Source organism: Lepisosteus platostomus, chromosome 13 (assembly GCF_059453375.1).
Source record: "Lepisosteus platostomus isolate fLepPlt1 chromosome 13, fLepPlt1.hap1, whole genome shotgun sequence".
Taxonomy (NCBI): domain Eukaryota; kingdom Metazoa; phylum Chordata; class Actinopteri; order Semionotiformes; family Lepisosteidae; genus Lepisosteus; species Lepisosteus platostomus.
Genome location: NC_142623.1, coordinates 41,151,479 through 41,176,504, shown reverse-complemented (window position 1 = coordinate 41,176,504; position 25,026 = coordinate 41,151,479). Strand labels below are relative to the sequence as shown.

General features: G+C 40.2%; 2 protein-coding genes across 3 annotated transcripts in view; one reads left to right on the top strand and one right to left on the bottom strand.

The window, feature by feature from the left end:
• The window catches only part of flt4 (fms related receptor tyrosine kinase 4), a 66,242-nt gene extending 57,005 nt beyond the window's left edge, over positions 1-9,237 (bottom strand). For both annotated transcript variants that reach the window (XM_088604658.1, XM_088604659.1), the window contains exon 1: positions 8,835-9,237. In XM_088604658.1, coding sequence (XP_088460784.1) covers positions 8,835-8,892 — 58 coding nt within the window. In that variant the 5' untranslated portion in view covers positions 8,893-9,237. The remainder of the gene's footprint in view (positions 1-8,834) is intronic.
• A 9,076-nt stretch (positions 9,238-18,313) lies between these two features.
• Positions 18,314-24,751, top strand: LOC148650635 (uncharacterized). Its single transcript, XM_088604652.1, has 9 exons — positions 18,314-18,356; positions 18,739-18,972; positions 19,084-19,252; positions 20,094-20,274; positions 20,739-20,832; positions 21,311-21,817; positions 22,292-22,951; positions 23,431-24,009; positions 24,438-24,751. The coding sequence occupies exons 1-9, from the start codon at positions 18,345-18,347 to the stop codon at positions 24,534-24,536; spliced, it is 2,535 nt and encodes an 844-aa protein (XP_088460778.1). The 5' UTR covers positions 18,314-18,344; the 3' UTR covers positions 24,537-24,751.
• Positions 24,752-25,026: the final 275 nt, after the last annotated feature.

The following is a 25,026-nucleotide window of genomic DNA, read 5'->3' as shown; positions in this document are numbered from 1 at the left end:
GTCAGACTTTCTGCGTGTGGTATGGTATAGCTGATTTGGGAGTTCTTCATTTTCCCGCAGTCCCTCTGCAAATACAACCTAATAGCTTAGGAAAGCTGACCCACAGAATGCAGAGGTCACTTCCAGCGCAGGGTAATGAGAACAGGGTCCCGTGGCCGAACGGCAGGACTCTGGTTGCCACTTGGCTGAAACCATCACCCACAGAGGAGCCTCAGCTCCCAGAGACCATATGATAAACCTGCACTTTGCTCACTGGAGTACAGGGCAGGCTATATAGTACAACTGGAGTGACTCTGACAATTTTAGGTGCATCATTTTTATTTGATGACTATCATACCAATGCACACAAATATACGCTGCTTAGTAGACAATTTAACCAAAAGCAACTTATATACACTATAAGGTAAAGCATTCATCAACAACTGCTGCTGCAGGCACCCAGTGACAGCTACTTCCTGGTAACCAGTTTTTCTCCTTGGCAAACCCTGCTAACCCCATAACTTTGTGGCAACATCATGACAAGTTGTAACTTAGTACCGAATTGTGACAAAGACAATTTGTAAGCTCCAGCAGCTGTTGACAAAATACTCTTTACCATGTTAACACAGCCAAAATATAACTAACACAATGCTGCTGGAACTTTCACTTGCCAGCACGAGATTTTGTAACACTCTGACATTTTAATAAAGTGTATAAAACATCCCAGGCTAATGTCTTCTAAAACATATACACACAGGGAAACATCTTAGGTTTTTGGAACATGGCCATAGCTTCGTGTCTCACATATCTGACATGTTAAAAACTCCATAAGGGTGTAAAAGCCTTGCAAAAATATTTTGCCAGCAATATTTGCAAATGCTGTTGCAATGGTTTGTGTAAGCTAGAAATGGACCACTTACTCCTCTTTTATTGCAACTTAAATATGACCTCCATTCACGGAATTCAGCAGAATCTCTCAGAATCAGAAAAATGTTGTGCGCAGATTCCTTAGAAATGAAATCTGGCTAAATCAGATTCGACCTTGACATTCCAGGCCTGCTCAAGGGCCCTGTGTGACTCTGCTCATTTACCCACATTCCTGCTCACAGTGACCTGTATTCTGTTTCTCCCTCTTGCTGCGAGACTATGGGGCACAGAAAACACCTCCTATGAGATGTGCTTGAGGCTGTTATTCTGAGGTTTAAAGGCTACTCTGCACCTAATAAATACAAAAAGCACATTCCAGCACATCCCAAAGCAGCATAGGCTCCTACTGTAGTATCATACTGCTATGATTTATCACAGCTCTTCCATTTTAAATGATGAAAGATCGGACAGAAGAGACTACAGACACAGGGATAATGAAAATAATAATTGAAATGAAATAGACATCCTAAGACTGGAAACACAGAACCTTCTGACAATAAGCCTATCCAGTCAAGAAGGGACACACTCAGTGATGAAGACCCAAAATCTTCTCACAGGGCAATCAAAGCTTTTTGGTCCACTTTTTCAATCTCTAAATTGACTCCAGCTGATTTGAAAAAAAATTTTACAATTTCCTTAGAAATTATTTCTCTCTTTTTGCCATTTCTACTCTCTTGATAGACTTGACACAGCCAGACAATTAGTTTCAGAAAATTGGAAGCAACGCTTTTTAAAACTGTGGCAACTTAATTATCAGTGGACAAGGGCTATTATTAAAGTTCTTGCGAAAACTGTTACAGACGTCTAAAAAGATCCCACGCAGGAAGTCCACGCTATGTGCAAAACATAGCCTTAAATGCAAAGAAATATAAATGACTGCACAGAACTCTTCACTTTCTTTATCTAATCATCAGATTAACATGCCAGAGATCTTTGGCAAGACCTTCAGTTGCTGATCTCTTGTGCATCACACTATGAATCTGTAATACAGTTATTAAAGAGTTCTGTTATTAAAGTCAAATGATCTGGGGATGTTTGGATATATAGTACATAGTAAGAGTAAAATGCATGACAATCAGTTTTAATAGATCACTTTTTGAAACAGTATTTTTTAACATACAATTATGCGTTTTCACTAATGAGAATCAATACTGCACAATGACTTTATCACTGATTATATTATTATTAACACCTCTGTTATTGACTAATATGATTTTCTCCTGACCCAGGAAAGTAACTGTGAATAAATTATTTTCTGGTCTTGAAAAAATAAAGTGGTACAGATGTTTGGATTATGAGCTCCTGACACTCAGACACTATAGCGTAAAGAAAACTGAAGAGCAAATTCCATACAACAAATTCTATACAAATTACAAAAGCGTTCTACTTCATAGCAGCCCTGAAATGCAGACCCAGCTGGAGGAGAGGGCTTTGATAAGTGCAGTAAAGGCAAAACTTAGCATCTTAAAAAAAATGATTCAGAAGAATTCATCCATTGGCAAATTCAGTCTATTTCAATGCATGTTTTGTTATTTTTTGTCTTATTTACCAGAAACATGCATGCCATGCTCTTGCTGTGTATGCATGACTAAGACTACAGAAACGTGCAAGAAATAAGAATGGTCAGTCTGAATGGCTCCAAGTGCAACATCTGTTGACACTACCGTTAGAATTGCCAGTCAGAAGGAAAGAGGTTCCCTATGCTGGGAATCCTTGCTGTATTTCTGGAATGCTTAAATCATTTACCACTAAATTGTCCAAGGAGAAACTTTTCAAAATTAATTAGCGCCCCGACTAAGTGCCACAGTTGGCTTTTCCCTAGTCACTGCCTCTTGCTCTCTCATTAATTGGCCGCACTGAAGGTGAATTTGCCAGCAGCGTGTGGTTTCTTAGGCTCATGGACAGGAAACCAGAAATTAAGCTGCAGTCTGCAAGCTCTTTCTCGGGGGCTTCAATTATGCAGGCTTTAAAAGAAGGGCCGCACGTGTCCAACACCTCACAGCAGGCCTCAGCCCTGGCCAGTACACAACGGGTCCACCTGTCACTCTACTGTGGACATTCCCAGCCTCACTCGCCCAGCTACACTCATGGCTACAAGCCTTTTGGGTTTTTATATACCTGCCATTGGGGTTTATGGCAAAACAGGCACCTAATTCAGCTCCCATCTACAAGCAACAAGAGCTTTGATCCATGTGCAGCTGGAGCCAGCACAGGAACATCAGAACAAGACAAGCCCATCGAGTTTGTTGGGTACATGTATGTAGTAATTAATTGATCCAAGGATCTCACCCAGCCATTTCTTCAAAAAAGCCAGGGAACTGCCTTTGTCTCCTGTTCTCAGTTTTCTCGTAGAGTTCGTTGTTCAAGACTACAGTAAAGGACCAGTAAAAGCACGTTAACCTAACTGTTCAGTTAGACAGTAATGCAATAACTGTGCAGCAGGAGTGCAGCCTTTTGAAAAAGAACCTTGCCACTTTGCAAAGATAATGATTCTAGTGGGGACAGACTGGAAAAAATCATTTCTTTCCCCATCGAGGGGTGCAGTGGCCCACACAGTGGTTAATTTATTTGGCAAGTTAAGCAGTGTTTTAATTTAATTGACAAAGCCTGCGAAAACTTACAACAACAGCTGCCTAAAAAACCTGTGTCCACATTTCCGTGGAAGTTCACTTTACAAGTTTAACAGCAATTTATTACCTTAGCACTGTGCCTTCATCCTGCACACATCTGCACTGGAGCAGCAAAAGACATATACATGTTTAATTATCTGGAACCATATGTAACAAGTTATAGCATAATTAAATTATTGGTTCCACATTTATCCATTTTTGTTATAGCCTCTCTGTCGTCAAGCACGTTATGTACATAAATCAATATGAAAACAATAAATTCTTCATGTGTATTCATATGCTCTTTTAACAATGCCTGGATTCAGCAGATTACCTATCTTTGCATACTAGTGTCGACAACTTAATGTAGTTATGCCTGATCTTGAACCGCAAAGCATGTTCATCATAGTTACTCTTGTTGCTTCAGTTTAGTTCCTGAAGCTCAGACGCATGCTGTGGAACCAGGGCAGAGCAAATTAAGCCTCAGGATCCAGGAAAGGGACAAGGCTATTTTATAACCCCAATACGTGTTTGGTCTCAGACTATTAGACCATCTAATTCAGTGGCAGGGTGAGGCAAATAAGGACAAGTATGTCATATTTAACTGAACTAATTAGATATTTTGTCAAATTCATAAATTGGATACTAAAGAGATGTATGGTTTAAGTACAATCTTGAAGCTGGGATCCTTCAAAGGTCCCTATCCATTTAGGTATTACACTGCTAGTGTCCGCTAATCTTTTTTTAATTTATCTGGACCATAGCCCCTATCTTTTAATTATCAATTTAGGATATGATCTGCTTTCAGTTATTGTTACCACACCATGTTTTAAATACACCAGGAACAAATTAGGCAGAGGGAACCCATCTGCTATTTTAAAGTGTCCTTGAATGTTTTCATTTTTACTGGTGCACAGCAATACTCGCTATAACAAAATTAGGCAACAAATTATGACTAAAAAATATTTTTACCTGTACTGATGTTATTCCTCCCAGGTCTAGGCCTTATCCCTATACAGAGTGTATTGTCACTCCCTAAAGTTAGATCAGATTTCTGTTACTGATACAATTTTCATGTGACACTTGTCCCTTCTAAAAAGCCAAATACAGACTCCCCCACAAAGACCAAATTACAGCTGGAGGATTTGTGCCTATACAGTATCTGGAAGATTTGTTAGATGTGCTTTGCTTTACAAACGTCAATAAACATTGTTTGAAGAAAAAAGAGACCAGAATCAAAAGTGATGAAAAGCCAGGTTATGTAACCTTAAAGGAACTTCAGCTGTAACCAAGCATTAGACTTCAAAAAAGATCCTCCATTTTGTATCTTTCAAGTTTAACTGCGGAAACCACAAACCCACTTCACATCTGAAAATGAAGCAGAGTCCCCTGGAAAACTGCCCCTGCTTCCTCTCTCTTCCAGGGGGAGAAGTAATGGTTAAACAAAAGCTGGGAAAATGTGCCTGTCTGCTGTTCTTAACAACATTTGTGCAACAGATCTTTTCTCCAATGAGCATAAAAGCACAAAACAATTCCAAGTAAAAAAGTAATAACTGGTGATTTTGTTAGTCTTCATCACATCTAAGAATGATGACAGTACTGGATATTATCTTAGAGATTGGGATATAAAGAGATACCACCAGGATTCCTGTAAAAATAGATAGTTTCTTCTAATCTAGTAAAACTCATAAACAACTTTTCTCATGACCATTACCTATGGTTCTTTGCAATCCAAACTCAGCTTGGACAAAGAGTAACAATATCAATTCATCCCCTGCTCCCACATGTTTTCTTTAGTGTTTTATTCAGCAATAAAACTTCAGACATGTCTTGTCCATCAGGCTTCCCACAATGCTGATCCCAAACCCGACATCTGAGTTTTATTTGATTCACAGCTAAAGGAGTTACAAAATCTGTCACAGTTACTGTATTTCTTCCATCTTCAGCCACACAGAACACATCCTAGCTTTCTGCAGGGCAAGAATTGAGAACACTGAAGAAAATACCAGAACAGAAGTTTTGGCTTTCGGTTTCTTCCAGCCAGACTAGAGTAGGCACTACCAACACTCTTCCCAAATCCCCACATTATCCCATAAAATAACGGGAGTCCTCTTCTGAGCCTGGGGTGCTATCTGTGTGGAGTGTGCATGTTCTCCCTGTGTTTGCATGGCTGTCCTCTGGGTGTGCAGGTTTACCTCACACTGCTCACATATTGAAAAGCTAAATGGATCTGGTGTGAATGTGTGCGTGTCTGTGTTTGTGTCTGTCTGCCCTGTGGTCCTGTCCAGGATGTACCCTGCCTTTTGACTGTTGCATGCTGGGATAAGCTCCGGTGACCCAGAATTGGTTAGAAAATGAATGTTCAAGCAGGAGCCTCCTTTTTTAGAATTTAACCTAATATTATCACAGCTACTTAAAATGTCTGTTTGCATCATTACTTTAAATATAAAGAGCATTAAAAAAATTGTCGTTGCTGTACATTGGCCATACAACAGTGAGGTTTGAAGAATAGGTTAGGAAAGCTGATGTTGAATACTCTAAATACACAGATAAACAGATTTGTATTGCTTTCAAGAAGGAACTTTTTAGGAGTCATACGACTTGTTTTATCTGTAAAAGAGATTCATGTTTAAAAAAGAAACTGGAAATCTCATCATACGAGAATAGCATAACTTATATAACTCATCTTTAACTCATCAAAAAGTTACCATAATCCACAGTCACCCTTGACAATAGCATCAATATAGTGCAAGAATCTACAAGTTTTAATGCTACACTTCACATCTCACATTTCAGTGTTTCGAAGACAAATAGTAAAAATAAAGGCAAGTATTCCAAAATCCATGCAACTTCCTTTCCCAGAGGATCCCATTTAGAAATTGCTGGATATTTTTTGAGAAGAGTGAGGAGACTGTTTTATGTCTTGCCAAATGCCTTGAACAACAAAATCCTTTTTTCAAAAAGGAGGCCAAGCAGCAGAGTTTTTAAGTGAAAAGGGAAAATGTTCTTCTTTCGATGGTAACTCCGCACAAAGACAATAAAAGCTTCAATAACCTTCTTGTAGAGTTGATATAGGCAAATACTAATAAAACAAATATTGTTTTTATGTTGTTGTCTTACAAATACGTTAGGTTGCTCACAAATGTGCTGAGGTAACTATAGGATACGTCGCATGAGCTCAGTTGCGTTCCTTCTATACAAATGACATAAGGCGAATGTCCCTGTATAACATTTAAGTGAATGTAAACTCTGCAAATGAGGCAGAAGCCACCATGTCTTCTTATGACCAGAACAAGGAAACAATATTTGCATTATGTAAAAAACATAATTAATCCATTGCGTCTCCCTAACAAATGAAACCGGTATAATCAAGGATATGGAGACTTCTGGGTAATTTCCATATAGTAGTCTGACTGTCAGCTTACAAGGTATAAGCGATACTCAGTTATTAAAAAAACAAGAGTAAAACATAGGATTCAATTTCCATCTGAATGAGTGAGTGGCCTATGTAAAACACGTGGCTGTTCTCTTTCAACTTTGACAGGTTTCACCGTTCAAAACCAATCAACTTGAGGAAAGCATACAATGCACTTATTAAAACTGTGATACAACACATCCTGTGCTTGTGAAATTCTTTGGCCGCACGTGAAAACTTCTCCAAACTCTCATCTATTATTCATCCACTGAGACTGCGCTGCGCTGTCTAAAATTACTCGGACTCGGTTTTGCAACTGCTCTGAAACGTCTGCCAGTTCGTACATGGAGCCATTTCACAAGTCATTGTAAACACTTTGATTAAACTAAAAATACGTAAAATGCAGGTTTCAAGTGGAGCGGCCTTGTTATTGTCATGAGACAAAAATACATTTTGAACCAAAAATGTAAAAGTCTTTGGATTACACTACATCACATCTAAATGAGGAGCATGGGGATTTGTATACCATGTAGTTTCACATCATACTCAAAGTTTTGTAGCATCTGAAAATGAAAATCCCGTTATAAGCATCCCTCAGGACGGATGCTATAGAAGTTGCTGTGGCCTGACGGTATGACAACATAGGGTCTCCCCCTAGCGGTTGGTAATACTACTGCATGTGAAATTGTAAGGCGTTGTCTGCGTTCTCTGATCAATTAATCGTTTTCCTTGGATCATCAAGGCAGTGGCGCGGATCCCAGATACTGTCACTTCAGCTGATATTTAAGTTACTCCTCCTGTACTCTTTTGGAGATGAATAGCTGCAGCTCCGTATTATTAATGTAACTGTCGGATCATTAAACTACACTTATGTAGCTATTATTTTTTTCATGATATATCATTGTAACACTATCAGTTTAGTGAATAATATACTTTTTGAGAACTGTTCAAAAACGAATAGTCTGACACAATTGAAAGTTAATCTTTCGTACTATTTCATACAGTAACGTGACGCATCATCACAGAAGATTCTCTTCTGTCGCAGAGATTTTAAAGACGTTTCAACTCTACAGTAGTATTCCTCCTCTAGAATTATTTTTGTAATCGGAATGTTCAGAGTTTTTAACGCTTATCCTCGTTGTTTATTTTTACTTAAACCTGCGACTTTCGAGAATTTTAAATTATTTAGTAAACCGTAATGTACTGTTACAAAGGCCCACGAAAACAGCTCGTATTTCTGACGCGAACAACCTGTTTCAACCTGTCAAATACATTCCGTGCAAAATGTAGCGTAATCGAGGGCTGTTTACTACGCGAAATATGGGAAAATACCTTTACAAGCATCACTTTATTTGCGGAGACAGGTCTGTTAGTTCCATAAGCCTATTGAATTTATATCGAGTGAATAAGTGAATTCCATTCATAGCCAAAGAAATTAGTTATATGAACAGTTTCAATATTAATTGATTTGAAAAAAAAATGTATAGAGTTCCGAAATATTAATTACGATTCTTTCTTTGTATTTCACGTGTATTAGGAAAGAGACCTATTTATGACTTGGACCCATCATAATTGCCGGTCTGTTCCATTAACCAACCAAACCACAACAAAGATGATATTGGCTCCCGAAGATACAGCATCTACCTTATATTCAATTTATACATAGAATAAATGAATGAGATTATAAATCCCACACATACACAAAGTCGACAGCTTTCTTTGGCAGGGCTTCTGTGCATTTTCTTTGAAAACTAACTTGTGCATTGCAAACACATTTTCTCTCACATCCCTGTAAAAAAAAAAACTTCGACAGTTGGTATAATAACAGATTAATTATAACGCAGAAACAGCTGAAAGTTTAGGGTGTTACAAATGAGGAATGACCGAAAAGAGGGTACTCCTACCTGATACACAAGCGATCCCAATCCAAATCCGGCAGAAAATAGTAAAATCTCTCTTCATTTCCAGATTTCCAGTCCTCGGATGTTTAGATCTAACGAATTAAAAAATAAAAACCCAGTTGTTCCTTTTTTATCTGTGAAATCAAAAAGGAGAAAGGGGTGAGAGAGAAGTCTCTGTCCGCGGTCACAGCAAGTCTCAGGTGAGCTTCAGCAAAGCTGCTCTGTCCTCACTGCGCGACAGGGAGGATGTCTAAAAAGTCAGGGAAGAGAAAAGGCGCTTTTCCTGTTAAAAGGAAATGTTTTTTTTTAAGATCAGAATGGATTTACAATGATTTCCTTTTCCCCCTTCTTTTAGCGCTCGCGACTGAGGCACCACATCCACCGTTAACTTTCACAAAAATACAGAAATGGTTTTGGCGACTGTTCTCCATGATAAACCCCCTCCTCACTTCAGTAAAAAGCGAAAATCCCTCCTCCACTCTGTAACACCAGCGCCAACATAACAACGAAGAAGACAAGTGTCCGAATAATTCTGATGTACATTTAATTGTTCTAGCATCTGACATCTGGAAAAATAAAACTTTCAAGTATTGTTTTCTCTGTGTTAGGAGAAAACAGTCAAACGTTTGAGACAGAAAACTGTTAAACTCTTTAGGAAGTTAAATCGAGTATACCTCCGTGTCTTTAAATGATCTTTACGCTTCAATCTGTTTAAAACCAATTGGAATGAAACATCGGTGATAAGAGTGATAAAGCTGAAGAAAACGTTTCTAAAAGAACAATTTCAAATACCTCATGAAGGAAAATCAACACTGTAAATTGTGCTTTGGTGTTTTTGTACTACGGCAGGTCTCCCACGAAACATCACCTACTAATTTCTTTTGAACCGCTTACAGAAATTAACCCCGCTATGCCGACTCCCATACCTCAGTGTGTTTTACTTTGGTTTGCCAGTGAGCATACGACCAATGCCTAGAGTACAGAATTTTCCAAAATAGTATTTTCTTTATATCATTGTTATATCTCATCTCCTTCTTCTAGTCAGAGCTTTGAGATTTTTAAAATGTGCTTATAAACAAAGTATAGTATTCGCAACATATCTCCTACAAGAAAATGTAGCCACAAATGAAAAAAAAATGCAGTCCTTGCCCATGTCATTAGATCACAAACACCACAGCTACAAATAAGCGATACCAGTTGGAAAAAAAGCGAGGAGATTATTCAGATTCATGCAATATATCAGCATTCAAGTTAAATTAACATCTACCAAGGCTTTGTAATGACATACACCACAGAACATGTTGCGTGAACTGGCTTTTAAAATCGATTTGGCTGATGCTTTTATAAGACGCACTTTGCAGTTGGAATCACTGATAGAGTTGGCCATTTTGACAGACCAATTCAAGGTAAGTGTCTTGCTCAAGGGTGCAACAGCAGTATCCCACCTGAGGTCCAAACCAACAACCTCCCAGTGACAAGTCCAGAACCCTGACCGCTGCTCCACACCACAGACTCCATGGGCTTTGATATCTGAGCACAATGTTTCCTTTTCGACTATTTAGGCCTTAAACAATATCGTAAAAACCTGCAAAACTTAAGGCACAGTAAGCTTGTACTCCAAACCAGACAGGAAAATCCTGAATATTAGATGGACTATGGAAATGTCTAAATTTCATCAGTACCGCCATTGCCTTGCATACGTTCCTGACTGCTGCACCCCTGCTTAGCAATTTTTAATGGTTGTGATCCCCATTCACAAACCTTCGGGGGTGTGGGAGAGTACAGTATGTAAGGGGAAAAACAAACCAATACAAGTACTAAGTGTGAAGCATCACCTTCATTTGTTTCACAGACATTTGTATAAATCCTAAAGATACAAGAATGATGCAAGTGATTAACTCTTCCTAAGGGAAAGTCACTACAGATGTGCATTTACATTTTTAATTACTGAGAAACAGGGATAAAATCTGGTATTCAGTTCCAACGTATGTTGTACATTTGCAACAAGTGATGTAAAGAGATGTTCAGTATTTTTCTACTCTCAAGCCCCATCTTCATAGACTGCAAAAGCCATCAGAATTAAAACCATGTGCTCCCTACAGACTCATATTAAGTAAGTCCTTTGTGAATTCATATCACTCTGAATTTATACTAAAAAAATAATAGAGGCTGGGTAATCAAAAGCCACCGGGAAGAAAAAAATGCTTAACTTTGGATATTTTCAAAGCTCCATTTCAGGAATTTGACAATCGGCACCCCACCAAGTTATCGCAAAGCTCTGTATCATGTTTTCCCAGAGAAGACTCCCTGTGCTTGTGTTTTATTTGGCCATGGCATCATCTATCAATAAAGCTGTTATTGTGGGCAGAGCATTCTATAGCATGGTCCTGCTGAGAACTCTTCTTCATGAGCCCACATTCAGCACAGGCAGAGGAACTCCAGCCTAATGCATTACCTTAAATTGATTCCCCCTGAAGAACTCCAAATCTCTTCACACAGAGTTCATTGTTATCTTTGTACTGTTTATATCAACAGCTGTCACAAAGCTATTACAAAACCTGAAATATTCTGATACTCCCCACCTTGGAAATAGCCTCAGGACTGAATATTGAATGACAGAGTGCTGAAGTTTGTGTGCATTGCTCAGTGGCATCAAAAACTAAGAATGTGTGTGGAGGTTCCCAAAAGGTTGATTAAGTGCACCCTTCACAATATAGAAATAGCCACTGGAGTTAACAAAAAGAGACATGTTAGTTATCAACAAGTCTTGTGAGGACATGACATCTGCTTAAGATGAGAGAGATCTGAACAATGCCATTGAGCCCTGAAAGGAAGTTACATTGTGCAAAGAAAGTGCATTCTTCAGCAGGAATGTAAAGAAAAATATTGAAATAAGAATGTTTTTCTATTATTTTAAGCAGTGAGGAATATTTTACATTGCGCCTCAAGGCACCCATACCTCAGACCTTCCACACAATGTTTGCATTGAACAGTTGTAATTAAAAATTGTTCCTTTGGATTTCAGGTCCACAACTCTTGGCAAGGATCCTTGACAATAAAAGGCATTCCTTTCTGGCAAGTTAACCCCCCTGTTCAAGACTTGCGATTGCTAGCATGCTGACATCTTCACTGAGTACATAAATGCCTGGCCAGACCCTGCTGATTCAACCCAGACAGAGCCAGAGGTTGCTGAAGATCACAGAGTGACCCCAGAGCTCATACATCAACTTTTATGTATAAAATGTCCCTGTGATTCAAACCAATTGTAAACGTGAAGATGTCAGTTAAAGGGATTACAAACAGCCCAGCACTCTATAAAGATCAACTGTCTAATACAAAATGGAAGGAAGAGTGTTAATGAAGGTCATCTCCTCTTACCTCTCAAATGGATTCCAAACAAGACAGCAGCCTGAGACGCTCTTCAATGCATGAAAAGCACAAAACTCCCTCACAGTACTCATCTACCACCTCCAAATGAAAAACAAGACTAATTTTCAGCCATTCAGAAATTAATAATATTTTTCAAGGTTTGAAAAGAGAGGGGTACAAACTTGTGTGGGACTGGTCCTTTGTTTAAAACTCTAATCACATTTTTTTGTCTCTGTGGTGTGGAACTTCTGAATTCGGCATCAGCTGAACATTGCCTTTTAACTGACAGTCTGAGAACAGAAGAATGCATATCTGAATAATGGAATGGCTTACCCTTGCAAGCAAAGTATATAAAGTATATATGTATAACCGGAACTAATAATTTGATTAACTCGGAATTTTTCATTGTTTATAGCTTAAACGGTGTTGTATATTTTAAACTGTCAAGTTTTGTAAGCGCCCTGAAATCTATTCTCTTTATGGAAAATGAAAGCATTAGACGTCAAATACTGCTATGCATATTCATGTCATGCTCAGACTTTTGTGGTTACTTTCCCTAAGTAGGTCTGTGTCCCGAGCAATGATACACAGATTGTTGTCACAATCTGATTTAACAGGACAAGGCAACAGGTAATGGTAATGGTATCCTGGAGCTTTTCCTGCAATCACAGGGTACAAAGCACCAGTACATCATGGATGATATGCCCGTTCATGTCATTTGCATACAAACATGCCCAGGAGTAATTTAGAGACATCAATTAATTTAACAGGACCACTGGGTAACAGAGATTGAGCCGTTTTATGAGGTCAAAACACAGAAAATGTGCAAGACTGATCAAAACCAAAGCAGAAGGGAATAGATAATATCGTGATGGTATTCTTCTGCTGTGAACAGTAACATACCTTTGAGCACAGCACAAAAATAACTGATTGACAAAGGGCAGAAATGCCCCTGAGGAAGATGCTGTTTTTTGGCAAAATGATAACTGGGACTCGCCATCACGCAGAGCATTTCATTGCTGTTCCACAATCAAGTGAACAACAGAGAAAAGAAAAATCAGCAGGGAATGCCAATTAATGCGTATCAGTTTCCAGATAAAAGAGCTTCGGCACAGGACCGTAACTCCTGCGACACTTTTAAAGATAGAGGCTCCATCCTGGGCAGCGTGTGTGACTGGGGCTCGGTAATGTGTTTCCTGACCCTGGGACCTCATGAATGGAAAGAACTGGTTTCAAGGCTCTGTCCTTGAGTGGACACCCTGGGGGGGACTCTTGAGAAGGAAATTGTAGCCTTTCAAGTGCCAGCTACACTAGGAGAAAATAATAATAATAATAATGAAAGAAAAAAATCTTGCTTCCTTTTACAATTTTTTTCACCCCTAATTGCCAAATGGATGTCCTAATGTTGTATGATATCTTCCGCAAGAGAGCATCCCATTTCCTCAGTGACGAACAGGAGGCAGTCACACCTGGCTGGACACTGTGGCACTGGGCTGAACTGAGCGTGATGAAACGCACAAACAGTGGAATAGCTGGACACGCTGTTCTGGGCAGGGTTTGAGGGGCTGAATCACCAGAGGAACTCAGCCCAAGCTTTCACCCTCGACTGCGTTCCCAGCAGTGACCCTGCTTGTCCGGACTGGGAAGGGCTGCAGAAACGAATGTACATGTTTTTCTCTTATCTCTCTCAATCTTTAAAGCTACAGAACGGCATGGTTCTGCACCTCATGGTCTTCCTGTGCCTCTGAATTTCACTGTTTTATGTCTCAATAACCCCAGCTATGTCATTTTACCTAACGCACGTGAAAAATGAGGATTTAGAGCATTCACTATTTAGAACTTTCTACAACCTATTATTTTAATAAACTGCGATAAAATACTAATTTTCCTTCTGACCTCTTCCCCCCAAAATAGTGGTAGACACATAGCTCTGTCAGTTCTGTCACACTCCATCATAACAACGCACAGAAGAGTTTCATTTCATTCTGTAAACTTTGGCCTTGCTCATTACTGGGCACTCAAGCTTTTCTGTCATCTCCCTGTTTTCTTTATCTCGATGAGCAGTAAAAATCTGCTTTCACTTCTTTGCACAGACAGCCTGTATATGAAGAGCTATAAAACATCCTGCTCTTATCTCTCAAGCACTGCTGAGGTAAATCCTGCAGAGGCTAGGCCAAGAGTCACTTATCATTGAGTTCAGCGAAGAGTCAAGTGACACCTGACCCCAGCATCAAGTAAAAAAAAAAAGATTTCCAGGTTGATAGGGAGATAGTTGGTGATGGTGCTTGGGTTTATGGCCTTCTTCAGCACACAAAACCAGGGAGTAAATTTATCCCATCCCCAGGGAGAGGGCTAGCTATTCCTGTTGCAGCAGCAATGACACTAGTCAAGCTGCAGGGTGGTGCCACATCCTGCCTAGCTTACCCTCAGAAGGACTATAAACCAGCCTGAAAGGCATTATGGACTGCTTTCATTCTGTTTTCTTGACCTGGGGAGGATGAGGGGGGGTCTAGTGTGTTCACTTGAGATAAATTTAGTCATTAAGGCTCCTCTTGTTTGCGGTTTGTCCACTTTCCTGCATAAACCTTTTAAGCAGACCCAAATGTGTACGGAAACATCATCATTTCAAGTGAAGTTCGAGATTGAACACGACAGGCAGCATGACGGCACAACGATGACTGTGATCAATAATCACAGAGCAAATTCTATCTTTGGGATGGGAAAGGGTACATGAACACATTGAGGAGAACTTACAGTACATATCCATCCATTCTGCCGACTCTTGCTTTCTTTATCCATCCATTATCACAAAGCCGTTTATTCCTGGTAAAAGTCACAGCATCCTGGAGCCTTTCCTGCAATCACAGGGTACAAAGCACGACTACATCCTGGATGAGATGTCTGTCCATGTGCGTACAATCATGCACATCAGGAGTAATTTAGAGACATCACTTAAGAGAGAAGACATGGCTTTGGGAGGTGAGAGGAAACTGAATCCAGAATTTAACCCTGGATCCAAGAAATGCGAGATTGTGGAGCTTCCAGCTACACCACCTTCTTTCTTAATGATATGCTGATTAAATGCATAAAACATGCCTGTGCTGATTTCCTTGGGATTTCAACAAACCTTGAGACAGCAGACCGCCATATTGGAAAACAAGGCAGAGAAGCAGAAATTAAAGTCTAAGCAGAATAATCAGTTTGCATCTTTGAGCCTCGTTCTATAATGGTTTTGTAGACATGCTTCACATCTGATCTCTTCCCTATATGAGCAATTAGTGCAATAATTCAAAATCAGTAAGGTCCACAGCCGTTACCAACAAATTCCCTGTTTGACACAACCAAACTGATTCTTGAAGAGCATCCTAGTACTGAAATTTGTTTAGACATAATGCCTGACACATTCTTAGAACTTCCCATGGTTTATGAGAAAGTGAAAAGTTAAATTCCCATTGTACAATGCCAGCTACTGTGTAGCTACTGTGTTTGGACTCCTGCTCCCCCTTCATCACATTTAAGGTACATTTTAGACTTTTGCTCATTGATATGCAATTTAATTATCTCAATGTCAACCGCAATCAAAGCAATTTGTCTCCTGCTTGGTGTTTCAGTTGATCTGCAAAGACATTTGTCTGCATGTCTCAAAAACATGTGATGACCAATTTTCAGCATAATGATTCCCAGGTTTTCAAAACAAGTTGATTACTTTCATATTTCCAGATTCTGTCAATCATTTACATTCTTCCACCAGCCAAAAACATTATGTGGGAACAATGCCGATTATTATTGGATAATAATCAGAATGATAACTAATTAATGAGTCTTAGCTGATTCAAAGTTTTCCAGGGACATGAATAACTTTGCCAAATAAATAACCTCAAAATACATGTATCAATGATCACACTGACGAGAGAAGCAAAGTAAAAAATAAATTAAAAATAGAAAATATGATCACGTCAATGAAGTCTCATAAAGTGAGGCAAAAGTCAGCAGGAGTCTCCTAGATGAAACTGCATGTGGCAGGATTCTACAGGTCTGGGACCCAGCTCACTGTAAGTCAGGAGATGCATCATTCAGAATCAGGAAGAGAGCTGTTGTTTTTGTCAATGGATGTCCTGAATCCTGAATCCTGTCCTTGGGATGGAGGGGTGGGGGTGTGGGGTGAGGGGGCTGCATGCGACTCAGTCCTGCCCCTGACAAAACCAGGAACATCCTCCTCTCCTGTCACTTAGCATGGAGAACCGATAAACAGGAAGAAGAGCCATCACCTGATTTCTCTCCGCTGTGAAAACTTGGAGCACAGCATTTTGTTCATTCTGTGCTGCCCACTCTCTGTACTGTACGTGATACTTCCAACCTCCTCTTGATTGTTTTTACATTTCAAATCAAGCAAGACAAGAGCTTAGCTACAGTCCATAACTGTCCGTTTCTTGTGTAAGAGGACATCTTAAAAAAGCAGAGCTTCTTTTATGTTTATTTGAATCAAAGTGGCTTGTACATTGCTACTGTAGTTCTCCTTATTCTTTACATTGGTTTGCTTTTTAAACAGATGCAAAGGATGACACTTAGTGGCTATGCTAGACATTGCAACCTAATCTCTGTGCTGTTTCCTAGTGATCTGCGCATGCAGAATAGTGCGCTGGTTAAGTTCCACTCTCTAGTGCCTGTCACCCAGGTGAATGCAGCATGAAGAAAGTGGATAAAGTTGGCCCCCCCTATTAAATGAAAGGGATTAGGAATATTTTTGGATGAAAAACACAACATAAATGCAAAGAACAGTTATAAACTATTATTAGGAAAAAATCTTCTCTTGTAGTTATTGGACTGTGTCTGTTAATACAGTGTCACCTAATAAGCAGCTTCCCCAAATTAATGTTAATAGAATTTTTTACTTAAAAATAAGTAGAAAGGTAACAGGTAAACTAAGCATTTTATTGATATTCAATTTATCTTTTCAAAGGAATGTTCATCTGGACAGCAGAACTAATGGGATGTTAATTTGGACTTCAAAATTCTATAGCATTCTGCTCTACTGTGTAGCCTAAAATACAGTAAACTGAAATTAAACTATTTGGTCAAAGTACCTAAAAATGATTAGCATTTTTCTGCATATTTCACCTCCTGATGATGCAATGCCATGTCAGGTATACCATTGTTACATCACCAATCAGTTACCTTGGCAACTGGAAAACAAATGTTTGCTCTGAAAAGCTCCATTTCTTATCTGAACATGGAAGAACAAGTAAGTCACTTTTATCTGTCTGCTGAGTTTCTGTAGTGAACGTGTTTACTTATCCAAAGTTTATAACAATTGTGTGAAAACAGCAGAGTGAAGAATAGATTTGTCACTAACTGGCTCCCCTGTGACCCTAAATTGGATGAAGAATTAAAAATTGGATGTATGGAATTTTAAATATTAAGAGCTCCATGCTACACCTAAATATCTCCAGTGTTTGATGAAACAGCTGTTATTGTTTTCTGCTTTACTATTGAACTTAATTTGTAAGACTGATCTCAGACTCTGGACCAGCCTTTGCAGATTTATCTATGTACTATAGTTCAATATTTATCTCACTGTCAAGATGTCCATTACAATTTATTCATAATTTAATTTGCAAACATTCAATGATTTGTTCTTTCAGTTTCATAAATTAAAAAACTGTAACAATATAGAATGCTTTAATCATATTTAATCAAACTCGTCATAATTGTTAATGCCAAGCTAAAAAAAACGTATTTTAACATTATACTAGTTAATAGTTCATTAGAGCAATAGCAAAACTAACAAATTAACAGCTAACTTGTTTAATTTCTAGTTAAAAAGTAACAGAAAATGAAGGTTTTCATTTGAAAATGGGTAAAAATAGCTTAGTGAATTTATAACTTTGTGATTAAAGATTTAATATTAATGAATATTGATTATAATATTAATAATAATTTGGTAATGTAAATATATTTATTAATACAAATTGTTGGCTAATGTACTATGAAATATTTAATGTTGCTAAGTCTACCCTACACTTAATATGCATCATCATACATGTCATTTTACATTATGACATCACAAAGTAGTTTCCTTGGAAACAAAAAAAAACAAGTTGAAAAGCTTGATCATCTCTTAAACATCTCACTTAGCACAGAAACATGACAGAACAAGTAAGTCCTTTTAAATTGTCTTAATATTTATGTAGCTCTATAAATATTATACATATTTACAATTACAATGTTAAATTCATGATCTAAATAAAGACCTAGAATTTGTGATTAATGTGCATTACTGTAAACAATCAATAGTCAATAGTCAACTCCACCAAAGCAGAAGTAAATGAAGGGCAGTTTTTCCTTTTGGAGTGAATGACACTGTGTCAACTGTTTTTTTTTTCAATTCAATAGTTTGAATCAGAATTTTCTGTTGCTTTAGATGTCTGTTTTTCACGTAACACAGAGATTGTTGGACTGAAATGGGTCTATGAACTTTCATACTTGATCAAATTCGGTAAACCCACTAAGAGACCGTCAACTGATCCTGTGTTTTCAGGACAGTAACTCCGCGTTCAGTGAACTGATCAAGAACATCACGTGCTGGAGTGCCGAACTGAAGCAGCTCTACAGACAGGGAGCCGGGGAAGAAGGTGATGACAGCTGTCAGATGGGACTCCTTGAGAAACAAGCCTTACCTGTCGGGGAGGCTACTGCTACTTCACAGGGACTGCCTGCTGATTCCAACCCAGCGATGCCCTGCATTGCAAGCCTTCAGCATGCAGCTGTACAGGTAATCATCACTGATATTTATATACGTTACAAATTGACCCTGACACTGGGGACAATCAATACGATCAAGTTTAACAATCAAACTAAACAAAATTAAACTTCACCCTTTTAGGGTGAACAGTGTTACTTCTTCAAGAGGCACCAGAATATGGAGAAAGGTGATCTTCTGTCAGTCAAGCAGAAGCTGGAGGACGAGCAGCGTGCCTCAGACCTGAAACAGAAGCACCTGCAGGAGATGCTCTCTGCAGCTCAGCAGGAACAGAGGAAGCTGAAGGAGGAAGGTCAGTATCTGGCACAGCAGGAACCCATGAAGCTCCACTGGCTCCCAAGACAACTGAACCAGTCAAAGACACTAGCTGTAGATGATCAAGACGTACTGTAAGCCTGGGATTTGCATTTTAGCTGGAAACTTTTTTTTTCTATTGAATCAGTATTGCATTACGACATATAGTGTACAACACAAATACAAACTGAAGCATAAAAGCTTGCAGCAAAACAAAAAGAAAACGAAAAAATAATCTAAATAAATAATTCTCAGTATTATTCAGAGAAAATAAGATATTATTTTCTATATGAGATGTTACATTTATTTTCATAATCACTTTTCTGTTTGGTAAAATTAAGCCGATTTAGTCAGAAAGAGCAAAGAATTTTGATTTTTAAAACCAAACTAAAAACATTAACTAAAGAATTGTTGACTTTAAGTTAAGCAATAGTGCATGAATACATTGAGAACTGCAGAAATGCGTATTCATACCCTGACTTATTTAATTCTATACACTTCTGAATTATCACATGCGGAGCATGACTATTTTAGCTTTTTTATTGTATTTCACGGGTCAGCAAACAATATTTTGGAGATGGAGGGTTCTAATTAGGCTGTGGCTGTAAGCTACTGTATACAGTTCTGTTGACTGTTTCTGGTCTTTTTCCTTGATCTAACTTATTTATCATTATAATTTTACTATTAGATGCATTTGCAATTGGTACAATTACTGTATGCGAGCTAGAGATAATGGTGGTGCCAGATCAATAACAAACAAATCTTCAATTGCTTTAGAAGGTCTCACAAACCCAAAACCTTCATCCCAGCCTCTTAGGAATTCTCTTGGTCTCCCACAGTGCGCTGCCTGAAGAGCCAGCTCACAGACGAGAAGCTGGTCACCGAAATTCTCACAGACTCCCTCAGAATGGAACAGCAGAGGGCAGCAAAGTGCCGGGCTCACCTAAACACTGAGCGAGCCAGAGCAACAGCCCTGGAAGACGAGCTTGTCCTGGAAAGGATAACGAACCAAAAACTGAGGTGATGACGATTTCAGCATGTTTGCTGGCTGCCCCCTCTCAATGAATACCAAACAATTCTACTGTAATCCCATGTACACTTGTACAAACGTGCAAAAATCAGCACTTGCTTTCGTCACTAGAAATCTGCCCTATCAAAACTGAAGTCAGGGGACACCTTTGAAGCTTACTGGAGTGAAGAGAGTCAAAGTAATGACAGACATTTGCTGTGACATGGAGATAAAAAAGCTAACTATTAAATAGCAAATAAAAAATTACATAAAGAACTTATAATTCCACAAATTCATTTTTTTTTCCGCAAGGTACTGTGCATAGGATTTAGGTTTTCCAGCTATGTGGTATGCTAAGTGCAGAACAAAAAGATCTGAGTGTACTGCAGCATGAGACATTACCTGGGAGTCTTTGAAAGCAATGTTAAAGAAGGTATTAAGAAATAAATCTTATTTACCTTTCTTTTTTTTATAGAGCTGAAGTGAAGGGTCAGGGTGCAGAGCAGCTCAAAGTCAGTCAGCAGGAAATTGAACTGTCTATATCAGAAAGGGATGACAAAAAGAATGAGGTATTCAAACTTACAAACACTGCCTGGGGTTGGTGTAGACGCCCACGCAGCAGAAATAGCTCCTTTAAATATTGATAGTGGCTAGCTATGAGGACAGAAGGTTTAAATGTGATGCTCAACAGATTTAATTGTTTCATGCTTCTTGCTTCTGCATTTAACATTGCTAATACTTTTTTGCACGTTCAGATTGCAGAAGTCTGTTCAAGTAGTTTTTATTGCTTAGGTGGCAAATGATACTGTTAATGGAGCCAACAACTGAAAGAAGTACAAGTGGTAAGGTTTAACAAGAACGCAGAGTTCAATCTCTTATCTTTCCTCTGCGACACAATGGTAATTCCAATGAGCAAGAGCTTTTCCCCAAGGAGCTGGTTTAATTAACATGCTGCAACATTACTAAATGACTGTTGATTCAAAATGCGTTTGTGTTAGAATGTGCCACTATAGCTGAAATGAATGGTCACTAATGTTCTCCTTGAAGGTGAACCAGAACTGTGACCAGCCGCCAAATGAGCAACATCTGGAATGCGGTAATGGCCCCAATACAGAACTGCAGCAAATCACGGGGCAGCTCTCTGAAGTCTCCCAGGATCTGGAGAAGGAGAGGGCTCTCGCATCCGAGCTGAAGGAAGCCCTCGATCAGGAGCGTCAGCAGTTCGCCAAGTTCGTGCGGGAGGTCAAGGAGGAGCTGGAGCCGGCCCATGAGAAGATCGTGGACAGTTACAGGGCCTACATCCTGGAGCTGCAGGAGGAGCTGAAGAAGGAGAGGAGCCGGGTGGGGCAGCTGGAAAGGAAAGGAGGCGTCACCGAGATACGAGCGCCGGAGGCCCAGGGAGAGGAGCAGCCCTCTGAAGGGATCTTGGGAGTCAAGCGGCTGGGCGAAAGTCCCGAACAAAGTGCCAAGACCGCCCAGGGAGACCAGAGGCGACCACATCAGCAAGAGCTGCTGGGAGCAAGAGAAAGCAAAGTGAACACGATCCCAGCTCAGGTAAGGTCACTGCGATCACCAAGCGGCAAAAGAGCTTCTGTAAGGGTTTCATGCTGGCTGGGGGCAGGGAGGGTCTCAAGGTTAAGAGCTGTTAAATTCATCGAATTATACTTACTTCGCAGATGAGCTGCTAAACATTGCCCAAAATAAACATTCGTCATGTCTATCTAGAGGAAGTCTTTTTTTAAATTATACTTTTTTACTATTAGTTTACAACTGCAACAGAGAAAGAAGTATTTTCCAGCAATGGGTTTTTTTTGCCCATATCAAATAAAACAAGCAAGCAAAGCACAACATGCCACCAGTGTATTTATGGCTTCTCAGATTGCCACAGCTACAGTATGATGACATCATTGCATTGAATAAGAAATCCAATGGTTTTAGATCAACTTTGAAGCTGCACTTTGCTACCACAGCTGAGACCGACTTGGAAAAAGTAACTAACTTGCTTATAACTTACTGTTCGCCACGTAGGTGCAGCAGACAACACACAGTGGGGTTCTGGAGCAAACCAGCAGGCTTCTGGAATGCGGCTGTGGCTCTTCCACAGAACTGGGGCAAATTCAGGGACGGCTCTCTGAAGTCTCCCAGCACCTGGAGGAAGAGAGGTCTCTGACGGTGAAACTGAGCGAGGCCCTCCGGCGGAAGTGCCAGCAGTTCGATCGGTTCACACAGGAGGTCAGAGACGAGATAGGACCAGCCCAGGAGAGGATTGTCAGCAGTTACAAAGCCTACATCCTGGAGCTGCAGGAGGAGCTGAAGAAGGAGAGGAGCCGGGTGGGGCAGCTGGTCGTCCAGCAGGAGCAGCTGCAGAGGAGGGGGGGCCTCACGGAGCAGCAGCAGGAGTCGGCCGCCCAGGCCAGCAGGCAGGAGGCTTGGAAAGACAATGAGTCCACTAACGGGATCCAGCTCAGCCTGGAGAAAATGAGAGCGGAGGTCCAGCACATGGCTCAAGTGCTGGAACAATGGCAGCTGGAAGCAAGACTGCAGGGCCGGTTACCTCAGCACAACTCCCCAGCCTTACAAAGCACAGACACTAAAAGGGCTGAGATGGCTCAGGCAGACCAGAGGCAACCATATCATGGGGGACTAAAGGAAACAGGACAAGGGAAAGCAACGAGGTTTCAAATGCAGGTAAGGAATGGACACAGTGACATACCGCCAAGCAGCTCCTTTAGGTATTGTGTCAGGTTGGTTTTAACCAGAAGAAATGAGACTGTGAGAAGACACTGAATTCATTCACTCACTATTCTAATTTTCACCAACAGGCTTTTTGAGCCTTACCTAGAACGCATGCTTTTCTCACATTTAGGTTTTTGGAAGTCTTCGCAGGTGTTATGTTTTTCTGATCAGTAGACGTATATAACTAACACTGACAAGTCAGCTTTGTGCATGTCAGCTTTGGCCTCAAGCTATGAGACAGGCAGTGCCTGCCGAGTACCACTCTTAGAATACAGCAATTGGATTGAATATGAATCTTTGCAGCTGGGGCATTTTAAAAAAACATTGTAAGATTTCTAGATTAACACCGATGCAAAATCCATCTGAGATTACACCACCACAACTGAGACTGATTTTAGAGAGGTTAACTAGTGTTGCTCTTCTCTGTGTAGGAGTGCCAGTCAGTACATGGCGATTGTCAACTGCAAAACAAGAAGCACGCAAAATGGAATAATGACCCCAATGCAGATCTGCAGCAAATCACAGGGCAGCTCTTTGAAGTCTCCCAGGATCTGGGGAAGGAGAGGGCTCTCCAATCCAATCTGAATGAAGCCCTCGATCAGGAGCGTCAGCAGTTGGCCAAGGAGGAGGTGACCCATGAGACGATCATAGACAGTTACAGAACCTTCATCCTGGAGCTGCAGGAGGAGCTGAAGAAGGAGAGGAGCCGGGTGGGGCAGCTGGTCACCGAGATACGAGTGCCGGAGGCCCAGTGCAACTGTCAGGAGGCACGAAGGCAAACTCTGCCTGCTGGCAAGATCTGGGGCACCAGAGGTGAGCGAGGCAAAGCCCAGAGAGGGCCTCAAAACCTGGAGGAGGAGTGGGAGCAGCCAGCAGTCAGGCTGCCGGGTAAAACGATTGAGCTCATCACTCCAGTCTTACAGAGAGGGGAGACAGACAAAGGAGAACAGAAGCATCCATATTACCAAGAAGCACAGGGAGCAGCTGATCGGAAAGAGATTAAAGCTCAGGTAAGGAATGTCCACCATACACTAGATGTGATGGACTAGCAAGTCAGGACAAGGGAGTAGAGGTTACCTGGGAAAACTTACCCAGAGCAAGGGAAAATGGAAGCATTTCCATTTAGCATAACAGGTGCACTGTTTAGAAAGCATGTTTGCATTAACACCAAATTACAGGGTATACATTTTAAACGTGCTTTCATGGAAAGTAATTTTAATTTTTTTTCCCCCCCAGCAAACAACATAGTCAATTAAGCTAGGAATTTTCTGCTTTCAGAAGCAGAAGCTCCAGGTGAAAACCTGACGTAGGAAGCTTTTAGCCATTTTCTTCTCGCTGCTCTCGCAGGCCATTTGTTCAAATAAATCACCAGTGCAAAGTAACCCTGGGTTCCCTAATGAACTTTCAGCTTGACTAACCACGCCTTTGTTCCTCTTAGGTTTCGGTGGTTCAAGCTTCATCAGTGACAGATGGGGACCAAGTGACTAAGATCACAAGTGAAGCCTGGCTTAAAGCTCTACCTGTTGAGGAGCGATGAGGAATCTGTCCTTGCACCGGAGCCCCATGCTCCCGGACCATGGACCTCCACCGAGGAAGCACAGAAAGACAAGCGCAATGAAAAGTCACTGTGGGGGAAAAAAAAAAAAAAGCTGTGGTCGCTTGTCAGATTCTGTCCGGCATATGGGAACACATTGCACAAGAGGTTTGTAAATATATTAAGGATTTCTTTACAATAAATTGTTTTTTACTAAATGGCTCATTCAGTTTTTAAAGGACAAGAGTTTGTCAAACGAGATCATCATCTTTAGATGTTTACCTGGCCTGCTGCCCCTTTTGCAAGCTCGCAGGGAGTCTTCCTGCTCCTCGTTCCTCTCTTTCAGGTTTCAGGTTCAGAGCTTCCTTGGCCAGCCCATGATCTGTTCATCTTGATATGCGTCCAGCTTATTGTCGCGACTTTGAAAGGACATTACAGTCTTACTTGAAACTATCCAGTTATCCTTTTCTCTTCTAGCTATTCCAAGTAAACC